Raw genomic sequence first — 27,987 nt, 5'->3', positions numbered from 1 at the left:
GAACAATTTTTAATAATTGAAAGTTGAACATCCGCGTTTCTTGAGACGTAAAGCACACCCGTGACGTCGTGCGAGGCAAAGTTGACAGCGCCATCTTGGTAACCGTTGTAGGAGCTTTCAGCGAAATACACGAACAGTTCCTCAACTCGTTTCCGGAGGCCAGTCCATTTCTTATCGTTATTAATGCAGCTAAATGCAGTTTGTTCGAAAATTCGTAAGAAAAGAAGAAAGAAAACAGATCGGATCGTGAAGCGGAAAGACGGGAATAATTTTATCGGCCGTGCTTATATTGTACGATGACCCGTTTGTGCTTCGTTGCAACGTTTGTGTAAAGCTCTGGAAGCGGCTTGCGTTCATACGATATACTTATACGTATGTACATAACGTGTAACAATAATATACATCAAATTACGCCTCCGTGCAGTGATTATTGTTGTCACAATATTATAACTTTAACGATTCAATGGTGGTTTCAAAGTTCGTCGTTATTGTCCTAACCGATACGGGATATTGCCGATAAAATATACAACCCGTATAAATAATTCATACAGGACAAGAACGAAGAGACTATCCGTAAAAAATTTTTTCGGTAAGTGATTGTCAATCAACGTATTTAAATACTTTCAGTTTTGTTCTTTCTTTTTTCTTTTTACCATGACAGAAAGTCTTTTTCTGGGTAGAGAATGAAAATGTGTTTTTTTTTTCAGATGTAAACGAAAAATCTGGTACGAGTTAACATTCTTATTTATTGTAATCAGTTGCATTATATTTTTTATCGCTGAAAGAAATTTTCACTTCCGGTTACCGTTCAGTCCTTAACTGTTTTCATTTTTACCACAATCACCAAAAAAGGATCGACGATAGCGCAAAATGGTTAGGCGTACCTCGTTTCTCCTAATTCCAACAATATTAAAACATTTCTTTTAACGATACCTTTTTTGCTGAACTTTTCTACGCACTGTGGCAAATGAAATCTATCTCAGTGTAGCTATTGCGATGATTTGACGTAGGTGCAACGATAAATCGATATTGCACGAGGCCTTATTTGACATAAAAAAAAAAAAACTTGTAGACTAAACGAACAGAATTGATAATGCAATAACCAGAAAATGCAGGAATAAGACTAAACGATTACTTGTGTATTACATCTTCGTGTGAATCCGACAATATTTAAAAAGTCATTATAACGATATAATATTATTTTCACTGTAATATTTTAGTGTAATAATGAGAAATGAAATTTTTTCACAACCATCTGGAATTATTCATTTCGAAAAATTTTGAATCTCGCGAGCACAAAGTCAAGAGTGGCGGGGGGGGTTCACCAATGTTATTTATCAACGTAAAAAAGACAAACTTTATAAGTAATAAGTGAAGATTTTGGTTATTATTTGATGTATAGAAGCAAAACTTGTATATTGAAATATGAAATCGAGAAAAAAAAATAATCTTTTTCTCAACCTGTGGCTGCAACATTTGTTTGTACAATTCAATAATTGACTAAATTTTCATATCATTAATTTTTTACTCTTCCTATACTAAGGTGGGAAAAAATGGAAAAAAATCTTCAATCGTAACGATAAAATGTGATTTTTTGTGAAAAAAGAAGAAGAAAAATTTCTTCAATTGCAAGAATATTCGAAGATTGTTGTAAAAATTACGCTAATTTTATTTTTACCCGTGAAATTCCGATTACAACAATTGTAAGAAAATGAAACGTCTCTCCAGGTTGGCAATAATTTAATGCAGGTACCTATAAATTTTTTCTTTTTTCTCTATTTCTATCCCTAAAATTTTACACGACTGTTTGGTTGAATTTCCGTCGAATCGTCTTCGTTCGTACACGAAAATTCTACGAGTTCTGCCGGTTGTGTCAGCTCTGCAGTGATTGACCGCAATTCAATCAACTTAGACGTCCGGCGCGTGAGGGACAATTTTACCGACGACATAGTTCAATCTTGTAACACACATATATATATAGGTAGTGTACCTAACACCTACACCACCCGACAAAACACAAAGGATTAAATTTCTACAAAGCGGTAATAATTAAGGTCGAAGAAAGTTCAATCTCATGATAAAAAGCCATAAAAAAAGCTCCCCTCAGACTCCAATTACCGAATTATTCAATCAACCACTTTACTGTCTTGAATTAATAATAATCGTCATTCGTGTTGTTTTCAACATTGCATTGCACGCATAAGCGTAAATTATATGTACCGCGGTGTAAAAAGTGCTTTGACTCTTCAACTACCGTAAAATGTAGGTGTCGTATGTATAATCGGAGATTCGAAAATACGTCTTTTCATCATCATTCGAAAATGGGATGAAAATGGTGTATACTTTTTTTTTTTTTTGGGAGAATTTTCGGTTTTTGAAAAATAAAATTTTTATCTTGGAATTTATTTTTTAACGATGGTTTCTTGTGGTAAAAATAGAATAAAACTAAACTCCGTTTTTATCAACCTCGATTTTCTTTTCGTTTCAAGAGTAAAACGAAAGAAATTATGCTTAATTCGAAAGAAAAAAAAAATAAAACAATTATTAACAAATGAAATGAAAATAAAATCGATCTTCATCAAAACGGAGTTTTCCTTTTATTTAATTTTTTTACCACAAGAAACCATCATTAACAATAAATATCCAAGAAATTGTTTTTTTTTAGGGGGGGGGGGGGGGGATTTTTTCAAAAACAAAAGTTTTCCTGAAAAGAAAACAACAAAAATATTCAGCATTTTGATCCCATTTTCAAATCACGACGAAAGGATGTGTTTTCGAGTTTCTGATTTTACCAAAAAAAAAAAAACAGTCTCACCGATTTAATTAAAACTGTCCATCTTCGTGTCAACGATATTTTTGGTCGGCAGACTTTTACAAGATGGCGGTAAAATTTCGAAAAATTTACAGTTGTTATATTTTGAACGAAACAAAACAAAAAAAAAAGTCCATCGGTCCTTGGAATCTCAGAAGGTCAGGCCCGTTGTCCCGTTGGCTTGAAATGGAATGCCCCATATATAATATACCACAAACGATTCCACCTTGGATTATCCTTTGTGCAGATGACGATGCTGAACCGTGTGTACATTTATACACGTATATACACGATAATCATCGAGGCAAACACATCGTCGTAGTAAAGAATAATTATAACTCAGGGAGCTCTAATTCATTCACCGCATTCCGCGAAGCTGACGGAGCTTTTATTTAATTAAAACCGCAAGTAGATTGGACAGATCTGTGTTAAACCGTGTTTACAAAATTGTTAGACACGTTGTATCAACTCATCGCATAGCTCCGATGTGCCAAAGTGACTAGCCGAGGATCGCAAAATAAACTCTCCTAGTCTTCTCATTTTTATCTAGAATTGATTTTGCTTCCAAGTGAATTCTTTTTTCTACATACTCGGAATATAAAAAACTACTATTGATTTTTATTTCCACCAACAAAAACTAATACATCTCGTGCTTTATCGAGGTAAAATTTGAAACGGAAGAAGATTAGTGCAAATTTTTACTTTTATTCGCTGTTTTTTTTTTTTTTTTTTTTTTTTTTCATCCCCCTCATCTTTTCGCTGCGCAAAATTTTAACGATTCTCTTCGTAATGCCAGCTACTTTGTTGAGAAAAATTCGGTAGAGATGAGATTTTTCGAGTAACGTGCGTAATTTTTGTCGATCCCTGCGATTCGGAGGAACAACGAAAAAAAAAAAAAAAAAAAACAACAGCAACAACCGACAAGTTTTCATCGAATGAATTTTAAACGAGATAATAATTTTTTTTTTTTCCTTTTCTCAAATACCGTCGGCAACTCAAAAACGGGTTGGCGAAAAAAATGCAAACAAAACAATACGGAATGGAAAAAAAAAAACAAGAAAAAAAAAGAGAAAAAAAAAACGAGAGAAATAAAGAAAAAGGAAAGAAGAAAGCCTCTCGACTAACTGTGAGAGATCAAGGCCGCAAGCCTGCTCTCTCCCAGGACATCGACCTTTGTGCATGCACATATTATACGTCAATGTTTATACGGTACAATGACATTTAACTGTCGCCGTGAGAGAAAAAGAGACGCGAAGAACAGAAAAAAAAATAAATAAATAAATAATAAACGAAATAAAAAAAAATTAGAAAAAAAAAAAACAAACCCCAACTTGGGGATCGATAAAAGCTGCGGGTTTCTCGATCGTTGCGTTATTTAGAAAGGTGCAACAATATCCCAGACATTTGCGTATCGATTAACGATTTGTACGACACGTTGCACATTGTATAGGGCGAGACGATGAAAATACCGATCGCTTTACTTGGATGTGTATAATTAATACCGCCGGGCGAGCGCGAATTCGTCGACAGAAGAACAAATAATACAGACAATATTCAAATCTCCAAAAGTCTGTAAGAAATTACGAAAGCAACGTTGCTGTTATAACTGATGTGTATGTACACCGTGTAGCGAGAATAAGGAAAAAAAAAAAAAAAAATGCAAAGAAAGTAAAATCTCTTCCGTTCGAAAATTCGGAAAACAAGGAAAAAAAAAAAGGATCAATGCTAAAGTGAAATTCGTTACCAATTTTTCGTTGAAAGAAAACCGTTGGAAAAACTTGTAAAAATTATTAAACTATATTATTGAAATTTTCTAAAGAAAATAGAAACGAGTCAATGGGTTATATTTTCTGAAGAATTCCTGTCTCCGTGAAATATTATGTTTACATGTGCGTATCCGGATCAAACATTGCATTGATATGTTATACGAATCGACGTGTATGATAATAAACTAAAGATCAGCTACGCGCAAAAAAAGAAAAAAAAATATACAGCCTTAGAAATTTTTCGTACGATATAAATATGTATATTACAAATAGATAAAAACGTTTTGTAAATCTCTACAACCTAATATGTATTGTATATTATTAATTTTCAAACGGTGTTAACAAAAAATATTAAAAGAGAAAACTAAAGAATGAAATAACACGACAATTAATATGTGTTACTATTATTTCAAAGAGAAGATGCGAAAGTTTGATAAGATCGTCGAAATTCAGATATGCACCCCTAAGGGAGATTGAAAACTACCCCTATCCATTGAATTTTATAAATCCAATAACCATATAAATATTTCGAGATCTCTGTCAACCAACCATTTTTACGGTACGTTTGTTATCAAATTTCTCCGCTAACGAATTATATTCTCGAAAATACGTTTCTTTTTCTTTTTTTCGCATGTATTTATTTACAACAATTATAACCAACTGGGGGATGCCCAAAAAAAAAAAAACCTATTCGTTCCAAATCTTAGGTACATATTTTTCTTTATTTTTTTTTTTTTTTACATAAAAATGCAAAAAAGGAAAGAAAAGCGAAAGGGTGTCGGTACAGTGGCTTTTGTGTCTGAAAAGGTCAAGTCCTAGGAGTTGAACGTGGTATTTTCCGTACCGCGCGCATGCGCATTCGCTGGCAAATCTGACATTACGCGAACCTAACCTCGATTTCGTGTTTCGCGTAAGAGAATATAAAAAAAAAAAAAAACCAAAAACAAACGCGTGCCATACTCCCGTTTTACAAAAAATCACGCGCAATAAAAAGGTCAACGATTTTTTCGCCTCGCTTATTTGCACCACAATTAGTCTTCGACTTAACCCACGGACTCGATATAGCAAACTTACGCTCGGCCCGAAAAGACCGAGTTTCCCTCCTTGTTAAACAATGTACTATTCCACCTCGGTCTAGGTGCGCGTGTGCGTTTGCGTGTGTAGTACACGTGTAGAGAGGGTGCCACTATACAGGTGGGCCAGGGATTGATTTTTCACCGTCTGACGTCATCCAGGACCGAGTAGAGCTCAGCATGCGCGGGGTCGCGAAACGATCACCGTATACTGTATATACGTCCCTATCTATGTGTATGTGTATGTATAAAGTCAGCTAGGTTATAGGTATGCATATGTAGAAGGTATAGAAGCGAAACCAGCCAGGGTTGCACAGCTCGAGAATCATCCTTTGAACGTGACGAAAGGAAGCGAAGCGAAGCTGACATCAGCCCAAGAACTTTAAACTATATGTATGTATAATTTAACGTCGTCGATGCGAACGTTGAAATAACATTTTTCTTTCTTTTTTTTTTTTTTATTTTCTCCTTCCATGCGACAAAAATTCAACGCGTTAAGCTGAATTGTGAATCAGCCCTTCTTTAATTCGCAGTTATATGTATAGTTTTTGTTTATAATATGTCGTGTGGTATTTTTCAAATCTTATCATTTGTTGCATTGGTATACAATGAGGTTTTTTTTTTAACAAAAATTCTGGAACATGAAAAAGAAAAGGAATGAAATTATATCGGAAACAAAACGAGAGTCAAGTTATCAATTTTTTCTTTACCGAGATCACTTCGAAATTGTTTAAAGACGAATCAAAGAAATTTGAAACTAAAATTACAATACAAATAAAATCGTTCTTCGAATCGATCATCGAAGTAGTAAAATTTTTTATGTATGATTTAGATATTTTTCAATTTAATTATTACCAAAGATCGAATATTAAAATTTATCGCAATCAAGAAATTGCATAATAAAATGACAAATTTATCAACCGCTTTTCTTTAATCTCACTGCATTATCAAAGCACCCGCTGATAAAATCGAACACATTTAAACAATAACAAAGTGTTTTCATCGTCGAAGACATATTTGTGAGAAGAAAAAGAAAATATCACAATATTAATGATTCGCTATTGAATAAATAATCATTTAAATACAATTCCCCCGTTTTAACGCTCGTTAATAAATAAAAAAAAAAAAAAATCCTTCTTACGGACGATCCTCGTCCAATTTCAGAGGCTTAAAATATTCATTGGGTATTACATTATGTGTATAACAACGATCAGTCTCTCTCTGCAGAGAGGGGTGAAATGATATTCAGGCATGACTGACCAATGATCGGAAACTGACCTTTCCCATCGAGGAGGGTCAGTGTACCTAATTCCTCGGGACTTTCGTGACAACGAAACGTTAAAATGGACGGTTTATACCCTGGGGGTTGTAAAGATAAAAAGGTAAGGATGGAAGGGGGAGAGTTGCGTACGAAAAAAATTTAAAAAAATCAAACTCGCTGCTAAATGTTTTATATCGCATGATTTATACAGAAGGAATTTTACAACTATACTCGTATACATCGACAAACGTTTCACGGTGTCTTTTTTCTTCGGATATAAACGATTTAAGGTTTTAAATACCATCGATTTTAAGCGCATAAAAACTGTAAGACTTGTTTGCGAATATTATTACAAGAGAGTATTAATAAACTACTTTGTGAAAATTGTTACAATAAACTGCACAACCCAATTCTTCGGTTGTAAATAATTAATTAAAGAGAATAGAGGAAAAAACGACTTCACGTCACCTTCGAAAATTTATTTCAAAACTCGTACATGACAAAAAAAAAAAATTGAGTCATTTACCGACTGAATAGTCAAGTCCATGCAGAACCAGTTGATTTTGGCTGATACTGTACAAAAGGATAAAGAGTTTCAGTATTACAGATAAAAATCTCGCTTTCGTGAAAATTGCCCATTAAACACAAGTGTGTACAACGTGTTTTTTCTATTTTTCTTTTTTTCTTTTGTTTTTCTATTCTCCAGAAAATGATCGTATCCAGTAAGGAATGGGTCTACGTGTAACAGAAACAAACACTCGCACAAACTGGAGTTAAAAAAAAAAAAAAAATAGTGCACGCGATATTATTCTTGATTATAAAGGATTTTCACGTCAATGCGGCATGATTCAGTCATTATACAGCGCAAGAGTTGAATTTAACGGTGTGTAAGAAGGGAAGAAAATAATATACATTTAATAATTTTAGACCTATTCGAACTGGAATTATTAAATAAACAACAATTCCTATAATCTTGCAGGTTAATTTCGACATTTTAATTAAAGAATCGATTCAAGAAATTGAAAAGCTGTATTCAACGCTCTGCTTCTGATATACGAGTATGTTAGAAAAAAAAAAAAATTACGAAATCCTTATCAAGAAACATATTTTCATGCATAATAAAACTTTGATTACTGATTTTTTTTTAATCTTATCGAAACTTCCCCAGTTCAAAAACACACTCACGGTTTATTTCAACATTTTTTTCCCAAAACTTTTTGAGTTGTTGTTTTTCACAAAAAGTATTTTTGAGAAAAAATCGCGAGCGCGTTTCAGAACCGGAGAAACATTAAAAAAAAAAAAAAATCGATAACAATCAAATCGAAGATGCGGTACGTATTGAACTAGATTTCTAACAGGTATGAAAATCGAAAGAAAAAACTGTTAAAAGCAAAAATATCAGTAAAGAGAGAAAAAAAAAAAAAAAATACTACAACGAGATCTGAATCTTGCGTGAAAATCTTTCCAATCGGATACATCAAATATTTTTACATCTTCTATCGTAAAAATCAACTAATTGGGTGTTTTTCAGACGAGTTAAATAAATAAAATCATAGGATAAAGACGAGTGATAAAAAAAACAAAAATTTGAAAAAATTCTCACAAGCTTTTCAGGGTTCGTACTAGCGTGGAAAAAAATCTTTTATGAAATTAAAAATTAACAAAATGTCATGTCGATGGTAAATCGTTTTTACGAGTTTGCGTGGAAGACCTTGTATACATGTATGTATATAAAAGACACACGTGAACCTGCAGCTCGCCAATGATCCGCATTTTCTTGCTTTGGTGGTTTGGCGCGGGGTCACGGCGTGGGTTCATTCAGTGGTTATATTCGGTAGTCAGGAGGGTATAATATCCCCCCCCCCATCATCGCCGCCGGTACCATCACCACCACCACCACCACCACCACCATCACCACCACCACCACCAGTATACCAATAAAACGAAAGCCCTCGAATCACCCCGAGATTCGCCGAAGCTCGGATACCCCAAAGACTAGAGAAGCGACAGTCTGTGACAGGACGTTCCGGGATCCTGTTCACTTGTACCTCTTCGACACGTATAAACCAGGATTCGGTTCCCTCCCTTCTTCCCTATCTCAATTGCTAAAAAATTGGCGAACGGTCTCTTCGTACAACGGTCGAGATAATTGCGAGTTGAAACTAATTTTTATTTATTTTTATTTGTTTTTTTTTTCTTTTTGTTTTATGCAATTTCAATTCGTATAGACCGGGGGAATTGAATCGTTGCAGCCACACAGTGATTATTTTCTCCAATTACCGATCCTTGTGCAAAACCTGTGTGCAGATAATATCGATGTGCGCGACACGTTGAGAGAACTTTTAGAAATTTTATATTCGTAACGTGTGTATCTGCATTTACTTGTTACTTTGTTTATAATAAAGGCTTGATTTCACTACGCTGCACGGCGAGGTGACGATTACGTTTCAACTTTCCGAACGTTGAGAAATTAACCGGAGTTGAAAATCCTGGAATTATCGGCGAGGACATTGATCTTTCAAGTTTATATTCAAGCTGGGTTTTATCTTGCGATATTACGTCCGAATCTGCTGCTGCTGCTGCTGCTGCTGCAATCGACCTGAGAAATTTTCAATTGCGTTTATACAGCTAAGGTGGGTGAAACGCAAAATCGAATATACGACACTTGTACAGTTCCGATTAACCGGCGTCGCGACGCCCTTTCGAAAAAAAACACAACTTCTTAATTACCCCAGTTTTTGTGACTGTCGACGCGAAATAGAAACGTCAGTCATAGGCACCTGTAATTTTTGACTGTTATCCGGTAGACTTGACGGAAAAATAAAAAAGTAACAAAATAACATAGAGAGCGAATAATCGAAATAAAATTTCAAATTGACAAAACGCGTACGAATGGGATTGAAAAATCAGATTATCAATTCACGATTTTTGGACCAAGGATTTTTCATTGTCAAAAGTGACCTCGGAAACGATTTTTTACGTTCCTACTTCTTTTTCATTCAACATCGCGACACTGTTTTTCATTGAAGAAAAAGACCGCAATTTATTGGAAATATTTTTAAATTTTAACGAAGATCTCAAAGTTTATCTGATCTTTTATTTTTTCGTCATGTCTATTGGATTTTTTCATTCGCTTTTTGTCAAATCATCGTTCGAGTGATCATTTTTCAGTATCATTGATATTTTGATATTCTTAATTTGTTTGTCACTGTTATTGGTATTAATAATTATTGTGTTATTTTTCTTTTACATCAAGAACCATGTTTCGCTGCTTTCCAATTTTCAAATATATGTATAAAATTTTCCGACCAATAAACGCAACATTTGTGCACAAAGTTGTATATATTATTATCCGGTGATGGGTTTGAAATCTTATACGCCTGAACGTTTCCATTTATTCGTTCAGAGATAAGGCTAATATTATTAAGGGTAATTTTTCAATTATCGTATTTTTCAACGGTCCAATTTCACAGTGAAAGTTTTTCCGAGTGGTTAAATTTCACCAATTTTCGGGTGATCGAATTTCTCTCTGTTTACGAATTTAGGAATTATCGAATTTACACAATCGAAGATATTTTGTTTTGATTTTTCGTTTGCGTGTTTTTGAAACGTCTGAGATTAAAATTAGTCGAAAAGGTAACTAGATCCATTCTGAGACAAATAGGTTTTGAGCCCCAAAAAATCACGAAAAAAAGGGATTATGAAAGCAAAAAAAAAAGCAAGAAGACCAACGCTATCATTAAGTAAAATTGAACATTGACAATCGGCAGTTTTAGACTACACAGCAAGTTCGTAAGCCCCGCAAGACTTGATCCTTTGATCTTCTAATTGAAGATCCTGCGTAAATTGATTAACAACAAGAGACGACGGAGTGAAGCGTTGAGTGCAACTTGCACCAATTATTCGAGCGTCAAAGCTTGAAATGATTAAATTATACAATTTGTAAAGACGATTGATAAGTTTTAAAAACATCGCAAAAAAAAAAAAGACAACTCGTTATACCAGCAATACTTTTATCTGTAGCTACGAAAGAAAAGTAAAAAATCTTATCTTAAAAAAAGTTAAAAAGTCTTATCTCGACTATTTGTAAACAAGTATACATCGCGTATAAAAGTTCTGAAGTAAGGCAAATTCTAAGACAACGTTCGATACCGTTATATTATTACCAAAAAATATTCTATTCTTGAATTTAATTAATTTCGAATCCTGACATTGACTAACGTCTCGGAACGAGGATAAAATTTTCGCAACTTCGGGGAGGGTCGATGAAAAGTATTTATTCAAAGTTCTTTTGGTACGCGCGAATAAAGTACAAGATAATATATAAAGTATACAGGATATTCTACCAATGTGTGTGTGTGTGTGTACACGTAAGTGAGGAAAAATGAATGTGTGTCTTATTCGTCCCTCTTTCAAAATCCCCCCCCATTCGAAATTCGCTGCAAGCACCCAAGCGAGAGACTATAGTTGTCTAGATCGAGATTACTTCGAGAATTAAGTGTACTCCATAAAGCAAAGACGCAGAAGATCATTCTTACAAAAAAAAAAAAAACATATACATAACTCCCCGCGTTTTTTGTGACTCTGAATTTAAAAGGGAAGTTGGTTTTTTTCAAACATTATTATTCTTATTTATACAATTTTTATAGAGCCTGTGACAAAAGAGTTGAATAAAAATGAGAGAAGGTTTCAGAGTAGTTGAAACTATGTATCCTATTCAAAATATATTTTACAAGGATTATTTTTTAAGTTATGTAGTGTATTCGGGATGAGAAGTATATCGACTTTGCAAGCTTGCCGTGCGTTCTTATTCGTGTTTTTACGTCATTTCAATACCTTCGACTAATTAATGACTCTGGATATTCAGGTTGAATAAAATTACAATTTCCTCAAACAATCAAATCAGAAAATTATCTCAATGATAATTATCCTATCTGTAATAAATTACCGTTATCGTCGACAGTACCATTAATCGTTGCCTTGACATCTGATATGAGTCTGAATAATACGAAAAAACATAATATATTTCAGTTGAATCGATAAAACGAAAAAACAAACACCATTGAAATTCAACAAAAAGCTGTCTCTTCCCTTCGTTGATATCCGAACGTTTTATCTCCTCCCTCCGTTGTTTTAGTAACCCTCTATATTTGATCGGACTAAAACCCTCGGAGTAACGTTTCAACGTATGCGTCTAAAAATTTCAGGTGTAAATTCTAAAAGTTCTCACCCCCGTCAGCTATAACGTTCGGCAATTATAACCTGGTCCATAAATTCCGTTAGCAACAACTACAAGTGGCATGATATTGAAAAAGCATTGGTTCACGTTGGCATTGAGGGTGGAGTGGGTGGTACCAACATGTATAATATTCGCTACTCTTCCGGCAGGTTGTAGAGAGATCGATAACACACCAACTTGCAGGACAGAAGAGATCGTGGTATTAAGCTCCGGCGGTATCCTTCGGCTACGTGAATTCTGCAGTAGACGATAGATAAAAACCCGTAAAACATCGTCGACGAAAAGCGGAAAACTTGGTGTTTCCTTCAACTTATACCGCGGTCAAACAACGTTATTTACAATCAATCGTCTTCGGTCGATGATTGTTTTAAGTTTAAACGTTGTTTGAAGTCATCTGAGATCACTTCAAGTCATCAAAGTCCCTAGTGTATGGTAATGCGAAATCACGTCAAGTCATGGAAAGTCACTAATCGATGGACATGCAAAATCACTTTTAAGTCATAAAAAGTCACTAGTCAATGGTAATGCGAAATCGCTTCAAGTCATCGAAAGTCTCAAGTCAATGGTCATGCGAAATCACTTCAAGTAAAACAAAGTCGCTGATCAATGGAATAATGGTAAATTCAATTGCGATCTAAGTCTATTAGTCGTCACATGAACGAATGTGAGGTGATTCGAAAGTCGTTTGAATTCACTCTAGACTCATGCAGACAGTACGGTTTAAGGTTACACAAAGTCATTCTATGTCACGTAAAGCGGCTGCAAATTCATGAAATCGAGTGAATTGCCGCGTCTTGAAATAAAGGCCTACGCTTTATTGGAGAATGTTCAAAACTTCGACACTTTACGGTTCTCTTTCGACGATGTATACATACTTCGATAAAAACTTTATCAGAAATCGACAAACATCTGTAGAAACGACGTTACATAGAATCCGAGGATAAAAGAATCGACCCCTGTAACCCGACCGCATGAATACCCGGGTTCAAGAACGAACCGTACTGTTATCACGTACCTACACGAGTCCAGACATTGAAAACATACATTAAAGGGTTCCGGGGATTGATTGGACTTATACACGTGTTCTGTAAGCACAGGGTTAAGGCGACTAGGTTGCAGAGGTTATTCCTCTAAATATAGAGAAGGCGCACGGGGTCAAATCAATATCTAGGTAACACATAGCTATGACAGTAAAGAGGTACCGTATGTGCCATTATACCTTAATTTCAAACAAATTGCCTACTTTATTTACGTGACCCCGCGCCTCTCCTCGAACCCTCACATAAGTCCCCGTCTCTTCGTTTCGTACCGACAACTGATCTCACGACTGTGAATAATGAAGCTCGTACGGCCAAAGCGACACTTGTTCGGTATCAATGAAGGGGAACACGTTACAATTGGTCAGTTGTTTCAACTCCCTTTCCAGCTTCGACGATATTCATATACCCGGTAAATTTTTCAGAACGAATGTGGTTCGAGCTACCGATTAGAGTGACAGACGCAGATCTGGACAGAGAAAGAAACGATTTGATGAAAAGGGGTGATTGCCGGTGATGGACAATGAACAGCCCCACCAGGAACTGGTCAAATGCGTCGTCGTCGGGGATACGGCGGTTGGGAAAACCCGTTTGATATGCGCCCGAGCTTGCAACAAGCACGTGTCTCTGTCCCAACTTCTCACGACTCACGTACCAACTGTGTGGGCCATCGATCAGTACAGAATCTACAAAGATGTAAGTGCACATCCTCGTTTCATTCATGCGGCTCAACATTCAACACCTTCCCACATGTCCCCAACTAACCAACTTCACTTCGTGCCGCGAGATTCAAATCGCGAAAATCCTCAGTGCACAATTATTATACTGTTCGAAAAAGTTTACATCGATCATAGTTTGAACGAATCGTCCCAGAGACAAAGCCCCGGGATGACTGGTTAATTTTCGTTGCACAATCGTTCCATTTCCACATTGAAAGCTGTAAACTCTTCACGGGAACAATTCAAACCTCGAGAGCTTTTCGATCTCCATTTAACGTACAATGTAACCATTTACCACATCCTTACAGTACATTTGTAGAGCTTCGGGTCGTTTTATATCTAGAACACGTTTAATCGCAAAGAGAGTTTTAAAGTGTTCCTGTTCTCGGAACAGTTTGACATTCGAGTGAGATTTTCAGTATCCGAGACACCGGGCAACGTGCCGTGCGTAAATTATCATCCCCTGGCTAGATCGTCGTTTTCCAGAATTAAGAAAACGAATCGAATTTCCATTACCGGTTGAACCGTTCCAAATGGGGTAGCGTTGAAACTTCCGAAGGGTGCTGACGTTAATTAATTTTGGTATTTCGCGATTTCGAAGAGAAGAAGGGTGCACACGGTAGGTTCGGACGTACGTGCGTCTGTATGTAAGGTGAAGGTATACATGCACAGGACGAAAGGTTATAGAGAGTCGAATAAGGCATCGATTACCCCCGGAGAATGGGGAGCGTAAACTTTTCTCATTTTACCCTCAACTCTGGAGGATCCCATCCTCCTCCGACTTTCGCGCACTAACAATACATCTGTATGATGTAAAAACTTTGATGTAAAAGTTTGACCGTATACTTTTTTAATTCCATTTTTTATTTTCAATATTTCTTGCGTCCGTCCTTCGGGGGACGATCGACGACAACGACGACAGGTCCTCGAACGCTCTTGGGAAGTTGTCGACAATGTCAACGTGTCCCTACGACTGTGGGATACTTTTGGAGACCACGAAAAGGATCGTCGGTTTGCCTACGGCAGGTAAATGTGTACTTTATATAATACGTTTATAGGTAGATTTATACATACATTTTACTTAAACGATGACAGCTTTTTTCCCACGATATACGGCAATACGCTTGATATAACGTTGCACGCACTGTACTGTACCACACGAACATGATACACACACGTGTTTCTGTTCATATATGACCTAGGCAAACATATGGAATTCCGATCGTAATTAAGTAAACGGCAAAGCCAGCCAGCCAGTCGCTGACTGGCACGAATGGGTGTTTAATAAATGGGGGAAAAGAGCATATCAATCTTTGTTATATGCGAGAATTTACCCTGCGGTGTTTTGGTGTGGGCACCGACACTTACCTAACCATACATACGACAGGTCAATAATAATTAACAACCGTGTGAGTTTTGTTTTATTTTTCGTTTTTTGAGTATCTGTATACCGTACTTGCATCGTATGTTGAATCGGTAGTAGAAGCCAGTATCGTCAAAACGTATTTAGCAATGTCGAGAGAGTAATTATATGTATACATATACACAGACAGGTTGCGCAAGTAAACTAACAAACATCGAACGCACATCGAAAATCACTCGGATCGGGTGCAATGCAATGAAAATACACGTTCTAGAATAATTTTTGAACTGTATTTGAATTCCAGACCAAGATCGAACGAGTAAGGATTTATACCTATAAAAACAATTGAAACTGATTTCATACTGGTTTCATCGATGACTAATTTTCTTTTTCGTTTCATAAATAGAAACAGCCTGTAGGAAATCTCAAATCTACTTCACTGGCGTAAAAATAAAAAAAAAAAAAGATCTTTTACTTCATGCAAAAATTTAGATCACAAAAATCGTGAATTTCGTACTGTTGGATCAATGAATATCAACTGATTTTATGCGACGTCGCAGATCCGACGTGGTGCTGCTATGTTTCTCCATAACGAATCCGGTGTCTCTGAGAAACTGCAAGGCGATGTGGTATCCCGAGATAAGACGTTTTTGTCCCCAAACACCGGTACTATTGGTAGGATGTAAGAACGACCTGCGTTACATGTATCGTGACGAGACGTACTTGAGTTTCTTCAGGGATCGAAGTCCGTTCGTCAGGTGAGTGTATGCGGAGAGAAGGAATTCGTTCACACGGATATTGATCAAATGTAAAGTAAAGAAAATTTTGCGGTTGCTGTTCCAAATTCGGAATGGTCAAAACTCCGCCCCGTCAAATATACGCAGTCCACCACGTTACGGACCTTCAGATTTGTGGAGGCTGGTAAGGTTCAGAATCTTGACCATTCCCAACGTTGACCTATTCGCATTTTTCACCATTCCGAACATCGACTTATTCGAAGTCTTGACCATTCCAAACATCGACTTGTTCCGAGTGTTGACCATTCCAAACATTGTCCTATTCGGAGTCTTGACCATTCCGAATATTGATCTAATCGGATTCTTCAACATTCCTAACATCAACTTATTCCAAGTGGTAACCATTCCGAAGAGTGATCTATTGGGATTCGTGATCATTGCGAGACTGAAACTAGCAGCCAGAATAAACTGTCAAATTTTCTTTCGCATAAGGTAACGAAGTCCGAAAATCAACATTTTTTGAAACACCTTGAACCCCCAATACTGTTATACAGTCATGTTTGTAGATAAAATGGAACTGCACTTTTCTATTTCTAAAAAGTTTAACACATTTTGCTGCTAACTCTGGCCGCTATCTTTATCTTCATTTAACCATTCCGAACATCAACTTATTCGGAGTTTCGACCATTCGAAGTTCCGATATTTCGATGTAACGGTAGGCCTGAACTTAGAAAATTCGTCTAATGCGAAGTTTGCCTTCAGAGCCACCCGAAAAAGCGACCTCGTGATGCCTGACCAGGCAAGATCCGTGGCCAGAGAACTCGGTGTCTACTATTACGAAACCAGCGTCTTCACCTACTACGGTGTGAACGAGGTGTTCGAAAACTCGATCCGAGCCGCCCTGATCGCCCGCAGACAACAGCGATTCTGGATGACTAACCTGAAGAGGGTACAACGGCCGCTTCTTCAGGTACACGAAGTGGATAAACCCACCTCCACATTTGGAGGGACATTCGTGACTGTGTCTTGTTTCTTTGAAATTATACAGGCGCCGTTTTGCCCACCCAAACCGATTCCCCCGGAAGTCACCCTGGCTCCGAGCACATACGAGGATAACTTCAAGGCTCTATGGATGAAGCCGGTTCACACCGACGTCATCCTCGTGACCGGCGGTACTTCCTTTCCAGCACATCGCTGTCTCCTCGCTGCAGCATCGCCCGCTTTTCACTGGCTATTCTCAATCGAGCTTGTTCAGGAATTGACACCACGGAGCTCGAGCGAATCGAGCATGGTAAGCATCGCCCTTTTGGAGTTCAAGGAATGTCCTCATGAATGAAAACCCTCAACTTCGGTGTAAACGCGTACCCTAAACTTATTTCTTATGGAAATTTGGTATTGTCTGTGAGTTCGGGGTGCCAATTTACGCCCAGCCCGAGGGATTTTCCCGTTAAGGATAGTTGAATGGTCCAATGGATTATCGTGACTGTCGACGATTGATGGACGCAACGAATCCAGTAAACATTTATGAATAGACAGTGATAAGAGAGCTTTTGGACGAATGTGCTTCACCTTTCGTAACAAAGTTTAAAAAAAGAGAAAACACGGTGAAAAAAATCAACCACAATGTTATTGGCGCCATTGATGACAAACGCGATTGAAACAACATCCCTGCTATACAATAAAAATGAATCCAAACAATTACGAACAACACAAGCTAAGATACGAACGGTTTGAAAGATTTTTTTGGCATCTCACTTGACTTGTGTCGTTCGAATTTGGTTCAGATGCATATTTGGAATGTTATTTCAGTCTTGTTCACCATCAACGGTGCCGATACCATTGATGGGGGGATTTTAAGCGTTTTCAGTTAAATTCCTTTTGTTACATTTCATGTATTCTCATTGAGAATACGACAAGTTTAATCGTGCAACGAATCTTACAATACGTCGAAACAAAGTAAATGAAACGATGATGTGTGATACTTCAGGTGAGCACCTTCGGCGAGGCGACTGTGGGAGATTTTAACGACGACACGGAATGCCTGATACGAGTCGATCAGTCCAAACCAGCAAAGTGAGTTTTACACTGGCATATAAAACTGTTAGGATCAATAGTGCAGCCGGCTAAAGAGACTTGGCATTAACACCGCTCAGATAACTGATCGTGATTCGAGACTGACATATATCGCTGTAAACTGCGTACTTGCAATGTCAACTCTTCGTTCCGGAGGATACACATCTGCACTGATTTACGTAACGGTGAATTCATCTTCTATAACATATTACAGAGTTTGGGAACAACTGAAAAGACGATCAAGCTTCCAAGTCCTTCCGACGATGGATAATCACCGGAAGCCAACCGGAGGTGCAATGCGGGAATTCAACCATCCGGCTTTCCAAAACATCCGGATATCCCTGGTAAGCCTATAATTCGCGAGCAATTCTTTTAGATCTTGCCTAATTTTACGAACTCGAGGTTTGCATATATGTATGTTACCAGGGTCCTTATTTCGGGGTCGGAAATAATTTTCATGGGTAAGAAAAATCTGTGCAAAGTTTCAAGTCGCTACTGTTGTCGCTACGTCAACTGGAACACGTGCCTCTGGGCTCCGACAGTTCCGAATGTAAGATACGTGTAGTTTTTATAACCAGTATAAATCGAGGGACAGATTTGAAACTTGGCAAAGTTTTTGCTTATAATGATTAAGAGCAAACCCTGCAAATTTTGTAATCTTGTAATTATCGTTCCCTCGTATAATATAAACCTAATAAAAGCGTTGCTGTTCAGCTTGTATAAAAAAAGAAATATATTACAAATTTATGATAAAATTTTGAAATTTTCAAGCTTTGTTCTTATCATTATAAGTAAAAACTCTGCCAACTTTCAAATCGGTCCCTTAATTTATACCAAAACTATACAGAACGAAATACCTAGTTATAAAAACTACATGTATTTTACATTCAAGACTTTCGAAAATTAGAGGGACGTGTTGCAGTTGACTTTGAAGCTTAAAACTTTACACAGATTTTTTTTTGTTAATGATTTGAAACAGATCTGAGTGGCGTCTCAATGATAATTTATCCAACCCCCAAAATAAGACCACCCTAAGATACGTTTCTAATTAATTATCTTCGTGTTACACTCTCTACCTGTCTATGTTAAATTAATTCATTGATCGTTTTTGATGCAGATTGAAAACTCTAACAACGTTCAGCAACAGACGATAATTGTTACGCTAACAAAAATGATAACTCCACCAGCGATGCAACAGTGCTTGCAGTTCATTTATACCGGCAGTCTTGACAAGCGGTATCACGATTTGCAGGTAATTACGGTTTCGAAAAACCTTTCACATTATTTCTACTCAATTTATTTATTTTTTTTTTTCTCTACCTACTTTCTCTATCAATTGCTGTACAATGTATAGCCAATTCGAGGTCTTCGTTTTTTACAATGATACAAGTTCTCCCACTGACTCATCAACGATACAACTACCAATATAATTATCTATCGGACATTTTTGTCGTCATTTTCTGAAGTTGGATTAAATTTTTCATGTCTAATTAGAGTAATAAAATAACGTCACGCCAGCAATATTTGACGTTTAGTTTTTTTTTTTTTTTTTGTTTTCTTATTATTATTTTCTCGCAGTTCTTACAATCTTCAATTTCTGTCTTTGCATCATTTCGAAATTCTGCTCAATTCGTACGGAAAATTCGACAGCCTGACATGCATAATTTGTAAGTTCGTTAGCAGAAAAAAAGCTACAATTTTTTTTTTTTTACTTTTAACCGCATTATATTAACCCTAATTGAAGTTTGTTTGTTTGTTTTTATTGAAAAAAAAAAAGAATTCCTAGCTCTACTCTTTGCATCCGCGACTTGTCTTTTCTCACGTATTCTACCATTATGATGCAATTCCACACGTACGTAATAATAATTATACATAGAATAATTATCTATAAATATATATATATATATATATATATACTTCCTGGCGGAGATTTCGTGTATATTCTATCACCTAAAAGGTGAAGCGAGAAGTGAATAGCGGTTGAAAAAAAAGTTGTCAAAAAAAAAAAAAGATCAAACGGAAATAATAATAATGATAATGACGAAAATAATATAAGTAATAATAATTGTGTTCGATTGGGATGTTTGGCTTGGAAATTTGGCATACGTACAATATTGCAATGTATACACGCAGTTGCTTTAGGATTCTTCTTTAACCTGATAAAACTGTGTTCTTTCCAGACAGCTCCTATCGGTCTCCTACTGGTTAGTAGTACACAACATGCTACTATAGCTACGTACGTTTAAATTGTAGTTGATACGCTGGTATGTAATAAACGTTACAATATACATGATATATACTCCGCCTGATGTCAGTGAATAATATATCCGGTAGATCTCACGCATACCGTACCCATAGAATCACGCTCTTCTCCGTTACATACGCGTTGCGTATAAAAACATCTAAATTTTTCATTAAAATTCAAATTCTTCGTGAAAAATTAACGCGTTGTTGTATGTAAATTGTAATGAGTATGCCTTGTACCATACTTAATGTATATAAGGAATTCCACGTTAATTCGACCTGGGTTTTACCCTTAAACTCTCGGATTTCACGCGCGATTTTTTCTATGATTATTCTCACTTTGAAAGGTACTCGGTTTTCTTTTTTTTTCGACTCAGTTTGAATTTTCTACAATTTATTTTGATTTTAGTCGAGCAATAAAATCGTCCATAAATTATAGAAAATTTTCAAAGTGTGAACAATCATAGAAAAAATCGCGCGCCAAATCTAAGCGGTCAAAGGTAAACCCCAGGTCGAATTGACGTGGAATGCCCCGTACAAAATGCAAGGGGTGTTTCACCGAAGCGTTTTAGGCGTCAATATCGTTCGAAATCGTTTGCGTAATATCCGAAATGACACTGAAATCGGTGATATTGGATTAAAAATGTGCATTGGTAATCATCGATGTAATCCTTGATAATTACGATCTTAAGAAATCGTGAGAAATCACGTAATCTGAGCAAAATTTGTCTGTCAAGTAATCTCTCGTAATCACTCGATACAATTTAATTAATCGCGAAGTATGAAACGATGGTGTTAATTTTTGCACCGTTGAAAAATCCCTTGATGAAATTTTATGCATTTATACCATTTCACCCGAGCATGCTTAAAAGTTGAGAACACAAGAATAGAACAGCTTCAGCAATAATTCAAACATCACTGATGTATTTTATAACGTGTGTGTGTGTGTGTGTTCGTACCATTCCCATCGATCACTTATTTACATGCATTGTTAATTATAATCCATGGGGAATTCTACTGAAACGGATTTAAGGGGGAATAACCGATTTTTAAGAATTAATTTTCACAGGGATAACTAATTAATAAAGGGATCGGATTATTAAAAGACATTAAACTTAATTTATACCAATTTTTAATTGAAAATTTTTTAAATTAACAAAGATATGGGCCTTGACTTAACGATTAATAAAAAAAATGTCCTCCTCCATTGTGGCATTGATATTTCGGTGAACGTCTGTCTCAAATTAAAAAAAAAATTTTTTTATCAATATCTGTACAAATGTAACTATTGTTATACGTAGAGATTTTTTTTTACAAAATGGCGACGGATACATTTTTTTTTTTTTGTTTATCTTAAGGTCCTCTTTTTATGGCCTTTTTCGCCATTTTGTAAATAACGGAAACAAAGGAAAGACTGCGTATAACGATAGCTTCATTCGTATGAATATTTATAAAATTTTGTTTTTTACTTTACAGATAACCCTTCACCGCAATATCAATACGACAGTGGAAGGGAAATTTGTTTATTAGCCGTTAATTCAAGGCCCATATCTTGGTTAATTTAAAAAAAAATTTGAATAAAAAATTATATAAAACAGGTTTAACATACATTTAAAAATCCGATCCCTTTATTAATTAGTTATCCCTGTGAAAAAACTTTCCCCCCCAATTTATGTTTTCTCGATTACATGTACTATTTTATTACAACATTGTCATAACTCCGAATCGAACCAAGAAAAGTAAAATTTCATACCTTTATTAGATATTTACTTTCGAATTAAGAATAATTTAGACTGTAGAGTAAAAAAATGACTACAGTTTTGCGAAATTACTAAAAATCGGTGCTACCAATAATTACAGTGAATTTTATTTTCTTATTTGTAGAGAGCTCGAACGATGATATAAAATAACTGTAAGCGAAATCCGGAAGGGTTAAGATTTTTCATGGAATACCCCATGCATATGCTATATCATTAATCAAAATTCGCCAGACAGTATATGCAATACGGTAATTTCAATATTTAGCGGTCTTTCATTCATTGTCAAACATCGAATTTGTTTAAAAAATTGAAAGATTGAGCTTCAATTAAATCTTGACCAAAAGTCGATATTCAAAAACTGTTTCAAAATTTTTCTTTTCCTGCTGTGACTACACTAGGTTCGTATTTATCATGATAGGGAAAAAATTTTAGCCAAACGTGCATTTTTGATTAGCGAAAAAATTGATAAGTTAAAGCCGAACGCTTAAAACGCGATTGACGAATGAAAATTCTTGTAGCGTAATAACCTCTCGCTCTTGATAAGAAATTTCGTTTACCTATATTACATAAAATAAAAATTACAATCGAAATATAACTCGAGCAACTAATGGTCACAGTTAAAATTGATCGTTATATGGCGCAGGAAATCAGACAGGCCGCTGAATTCCTAAAGCTACCTCAACTTCTGATGGTACTGAACAACATACAAACGAGGGAGCAATTTTACAACAGTAATTTAAACAACCAGTACAAAATCGTCGTCAGGCAACGACTGGAGGATATCTGCCTGCGAGAAGGTGATCAAACGCCATTATCCAAATATTTCAAACATTGAAACACGCGTGACTTGAGTTGACAAAAGAAAACCATAAAGATGCATCGAAATGACATCAATCGCATTCCAAGTGTCTGCCTGGATTTTTGAATTTATTAAATCCTTTCACACTTTGTTTGCTTGTAGTTAAAATTTGTAAATAAATCCCGCACAGGTCTTTTCGCTGACGTAATGTTCGAGTTGGACGACGGAAACATGCCGGCTCATCGTGCGATTCTAACTGCTCGTTGCGACATGATGAAAGCCATGTTTTCCGGTGATTTTCGCGAGAGTAGTGCCAAAGTGGTGAGTACGATTAAACAAACAACAAAAAGAAAAAAAAAACGACCAGTGACTTAATAAATCATCTAACTTTTACATCAATCGCATGTAACGTTGAAGAAAACATCAAGTGACATTGATAATGGAATTTACTTTTTTCTGCGCAGATTGTTTTCCCGGGAGTGAGAGAATACACGTTTCACAAGCTTCTCTGTTATTTCTACACGGACGAAGTACCGGCAATATCATCGGCCAGATGTCTAAATCTTTTGGAACTAGCAAATCGCCTCTGTCTACCTAGACTGGTGAATTTGGTTGAGAATCGAGTGATCGAGGATCTCGATCGGCTATCGCAAAACGACGGCAACGAAGCTGTAGAAAATTGTCTGAGGTTACTCGAACCTTGCAAAGTAAGTATCGGTACGATACTGCGACGAAAAAGGAAATCTACACATTTGTGGTATTGAAAAAAATAGTAATTCTATATAGTCGATTAGCTACCTCGCGTCACTTGAAACGAATCCAAAATACTTATCGCCAATTACGATACGGTAATGAAAAATCTCGACACGATCGAAACAATTACAGCTCCACAATGCCGACCAGCTAGCTGACTGGTGCATGAATCATCTCTGCGTCAACTACAACAAACTGTGTAAAATGTCACCGAGAAGCGTGCGTCTCCTTCACCCTGAGAACCAGGAATACTTGAACGAACATCGTTGGCCGCCAGTATGGTAAAACGAAACTTGAATTAAATGTACTCTACAAGACATTGGCCAGTTAAGACTATTACAGATACTGTCAGATTCGCATTGGATAGTATTAAATTGACATCGTATAGTGTCAACTGACTTCAGATAGCGGCATTTGAAATTATACGGTGTCATTGGACATCGCAAAGTCTAAGAGTGACATCAGATACTAAAATTGTATCGACATGTAATAGTGTCACATTGACATCGAATAATGTCACAATGACATCGAATAATGTCACAATGACATCAGACACGATAATTGTATAGACATATAGCGGCGTTGCATTGACATCAAATAACAGTACACTGACACCAGATACGACAATTATATTGACGTCGTTTAGTGTCGATTGGCATCGAATGTGTCGCATCAGCATCGTATAGTGTAAGAGTGACGTTATAGATACTGAAATTGCGTTGACATCGTTCATTGCCAATTGACATCTAATATGTCACAATGACATCATATAATGTTACAGAGACATCGGACGCTAAAATAACATTGTCGTCATTAAAAATTGTCAATTGGTATCTGATAGCGTCACATTGACATCGGGTGGTGTTGGAACGTCATTATATAGTGTTGAATTGATGCCAGATAGTGTTTATAGATTAGAATCGAATTATAGCCTGTGGAAGTCTACCCTATATATTTCTCACATTTGAATATGCGACTGTCGGTTTGATTCGATTCGATGAAAATGAGGAAAATGGACAAAACAACCAAATGATCTTGCCTCTTTTTCGCAGGTACTTGAAGGACTACGACTACTATCAAAAGTGTCTGGCCGAGCACGACAAGGAGAACAAGCCGACGTTGAAACGTAACAGGAATCAATCGGGTTGCCTGTGTTTCAGCGGTTCTAATAAAGCCAGACGCGAGACGGCGGCGAGCGAAACACCGGCGGATCGTCCGCTATTTGACGCTTCGACTGAATCGGGCGAACCTGTATGACAAGAGTCAAGCGGCACGAGCCGCTCGGTCAGATTTATTCTGATTCTACCAGTGCTGATGGTATTCATATGCACTATTTTTACCATTTTGATACTCCTACAGATTCATACTTAAGACGATACTAAAGCAACACACACACGTTCTTTATATTATTATCACCACGAAGATAACAATAATATAATTATAGACTGTCGAAGGTGATCGCGGCGTTATTTTCCAATTTCAAATTCACACAAAATTTACTCCACGAAGAGTCAGCTTTTTATTGCAGCCAATTTTTCACCTCTAAGATCTGTAAGGTCTCACTTCTCCTCTGATTCTTATCGAGGTTAGGGTCGCGTAATGTCAGATTTCTTCGCGACAGCGCATGCGCGCAACTTGAAGTCGGTATTTTCAGTACTTCGCGCATGCGCATTCGCAGACTCACTCTACCGTCACAAGTAACAGGTACTTTGTGTACGGAAAACATGATCGCGTTATATAAAATAACTCGACATATTCATTCTGACGATTTCTAATTATTTCGCAAACGGATTGCAACTTCGATTTCCGCGTGATTTACCGAATCATTTGTGACAGTTTCGTGGATCATTGATATTAATTTCATAAAAGATTACAGGTATTACTTGACCTTATTTCATCCGAATTTGTGTGTCTTTACGAATCTATTTTCAATTTAAGTTAAAGTACAGTCGGTCATTTAACCGAGTGTTATAACCTAGTCCATCGTCTATTCGAAAGAATATTGAAATAGAAATGCGAGAGTGGTTCGTAGTTTTCAGTGCCTTTCTACTTCCATCGATCACCTTATATACTTGTTCTACTATCGTTCATCTACATCAAATGAGAGAAATGAAAAAAATGATTATCACACGTATGTATGAACAAACATTGTATGTACAGTAATTTAGATCTATAATAGGACACGTGAAATAAATCCAGGTATAATATCCATGACATATACGTTAACCACTCTCGCGTTTTATGCCAATATTCAAGCAATATGTCTTTGACTTTGCGATTATTTGCATTAAATCTTAAAATAATAATAGAAATAAGAAGGGAGTAAAATTATAAGCATGAAATTATCCCAGCGCAGCATGCGATTCATTCGATTTGAAAACGCAGAATAAAACAAAAAAAACGCAAAGTAACGCATGTTTTAACTAATTTTCTCCCATTGCGTTTAATCGTGAGATTATCCGTGATAACTTTCATACAATTTTTCTTTCTTTATTTGTTTTTATTGCAAACCAAAAACATCGCAATGGTGTTTTTTTTTTTTTTATTATTTCCAAAAACTGCCACCGGCTCTGGCCAAGTGAGTTCAACTCGTTGATGATCGCTGTATATTATAGCTGATTGTATGAATACACATATTGTACGTATACACGTAAGGAAAAAGTATTCGACAAGTATTTGACGGTGAAAAAAAATTATGAAAAATATATTTTAACCGTCGGCACAAATACCGTATGAATTTCTTTCTATACACAAAAATTAAAGCATTATCAAATTCGCCCAATATACTGTTTCAACTATTTCGCTACTTTCCGATTTTAATACATATCGTCATTAGTGTATGTATAATATACATAATGTTTCAATGAAATTCGGTCAGATCGTTTCAACTTCTCACTGCACTTTTTACATATAATAATAAAATCGCATAAACCATTAATCAAAATTTCTGCAAACTTTTGCTTCACAGAATGGAAACACAAAAAGCGAAGAGAAAAAAAAAATATTAAAAATTAAAAAAAATTTTGGGATAATGGTTAAGCAATTAATTATACGTGGCCTGAATTCGATACGAATTTATTTTTCGAAACCACGACATCCTTTGAATCGGCGTATCGAAAGTAAAAAACAAAAAAACAAAACAAAAAAAAAACCAGGCATCTCGAAAGCAAGTATTATGTAATTAAGCGGTTAAATAAATGCATATTTATACATCGCGTGTAATGTATGTTGTACTATTGATACACAGCACCGTTGTAATAATTATATAATACATAATACATATGAGCGCATTCTAATCATATGGGAAAAATTATCGTAAGAATAATTAACTGAGCATATCGGAGTGAGAGAAGAAAAAGGAACGAAGAATAGTTCTAGAGAGAGAGAAAGAGAGAGAGCGAGAGAGAGAGAGAGAGAGAGAGAAAGTAGCTGGGGACGCAATTTGTATTTGCTCACTTTGCTAATTCGTTATTATATTATTGTTATCATTAATATTAGCGTCTTACGGTTGTTGTTATGATCGTAATTATCATTATTATTACTACTACAATCATTATTATTGTTGTTGTTGTTATTGTTGTTGTTATTATTATTATTATTATTATTATTATTGCGATTGATAGAGATTTGATATTTTTAATCGTAAAATAATATCCAATTGGTTAATATTCATAGCATAATATTAAACGTTACATACGGGAATTTTCATATCCGAATATCATGTACGGAGAAGGACGAGAGTTAAAGAAAAAAAAAAAAAAAAAGAAACCCGGAAGAGAATGAAAAGTGAATGTGAAAGAAATTTTAAATGAAATTCGCTCAATCGCTAATAATATTATTATTATATACATTTAAGTACGAACTTGTGGTATAGACAAATTTAAAATACCTAGAACGAATACGTATTATATTATTACGTATATCGATCGTGCACGTTGCATGCGTAATACATATTCATACGTATAATTGTACGTATGAAACGTGCGTAAACACAGCAATTTACCAACAAACATTCGAATCGGCAAAAATCAATCCAATGTTGAAAATTAGACAAACGCGATAAAAAATAATGCAGGATTTTAACGACGAGTGAGAGAAAAAAAAAAAAAAATTCACAGCTATCGCACTGCACGAATGACGAAATAAATTTAGACCTCGCGTCTAATACATAATCAATATACAATATATACGTATAATGAAAACAATTTTTACCCCGAAATTATAGAACGTAACGAGACGTTGATGAAAATACAAAAAAAAAAAAAAAGAATATAGAACAAATAATCGAGAAAAATAATAATTATTACAATAAAAATAATGCACGTGATTGAAATGCAGCAATCATAAACTT

At 35.9% G+C, this 27,987-nt stretch overlaps 1 protein-coding gene across 4 annotated transcripts; it reads left to right on the top strand.

Annotated features, from left to right (window-relative positions):
- The first annotated feature begins 137 nt into the window (after positions 1 to 137).
- Positions 138 to 27,987, top strand: LOC124177712 (rho-related BTB domain-containing protein 1). Of its 4 annotated transcripts, none has more exons than XM_046560396.1 (15): positions 138 to 589; positions 13,614 to 13,884; positions 14,830 to 14,933; positions 15,831 to 16,028; positions 16,770 to 16,977; positions 17,056 to 17,298; positions 17,995 to 18,080; positions 18,295 to 18,424; positions 19,198 to 19,332; positions 20,261 to 20,284; positions 22,728 to 22,881; positions 23,074 to 23,204; positions 23,348 to 23,590; positions 23,769 to 23,917; positions 24,689 to 27,987. In XM_046560396.1, the coding sequence occupies exons 2-15, from the start codon at positions 13,705 to 13,707 to the stop codon at positions 24,891 to 24,893; spliced, it is 2,190 nt and encodes a 729-aa protein (XP_046416352.1). In that variant the 5' UTR covers positions 138 to 589; positions 13,614 to 13,704; the 3' UTR covers positions 24,894 to 27,987. The 4 variants fall into 4 exon arrangements, with proteins under 4 accessions (XP_046416352.1, XP_046416355.1, XP_046416354.1 ...); XM_046560398.1 differs by lacking the exon at positions 138 to 589 and adding an exon at positions 6,030 to 6,048; XM_046560397.1 differs by lacking the exon at positions 138 to 589 and adding an exon at positions 8,936 to 9,545.

The sequence above is a fragment of the Neodiprion fabricii genome, chromosome 3, assembly GCF_021155785.1.
Source record: "Neodiprion fabricii isolate iyNeoFabr1 chromosome 3, iyNeoFabr1.1, whole genome shotgun sequence".
Lineage (NCBI taxonomy): Eukaryota > Metazoa > Arthropoda > Insecta > Hymenoptera > Diprionidae > Neodiprion > Neodiprion fabricii.
This window is presented reverse-complemented; position numbering and strand designations above follow the sequence as displayed.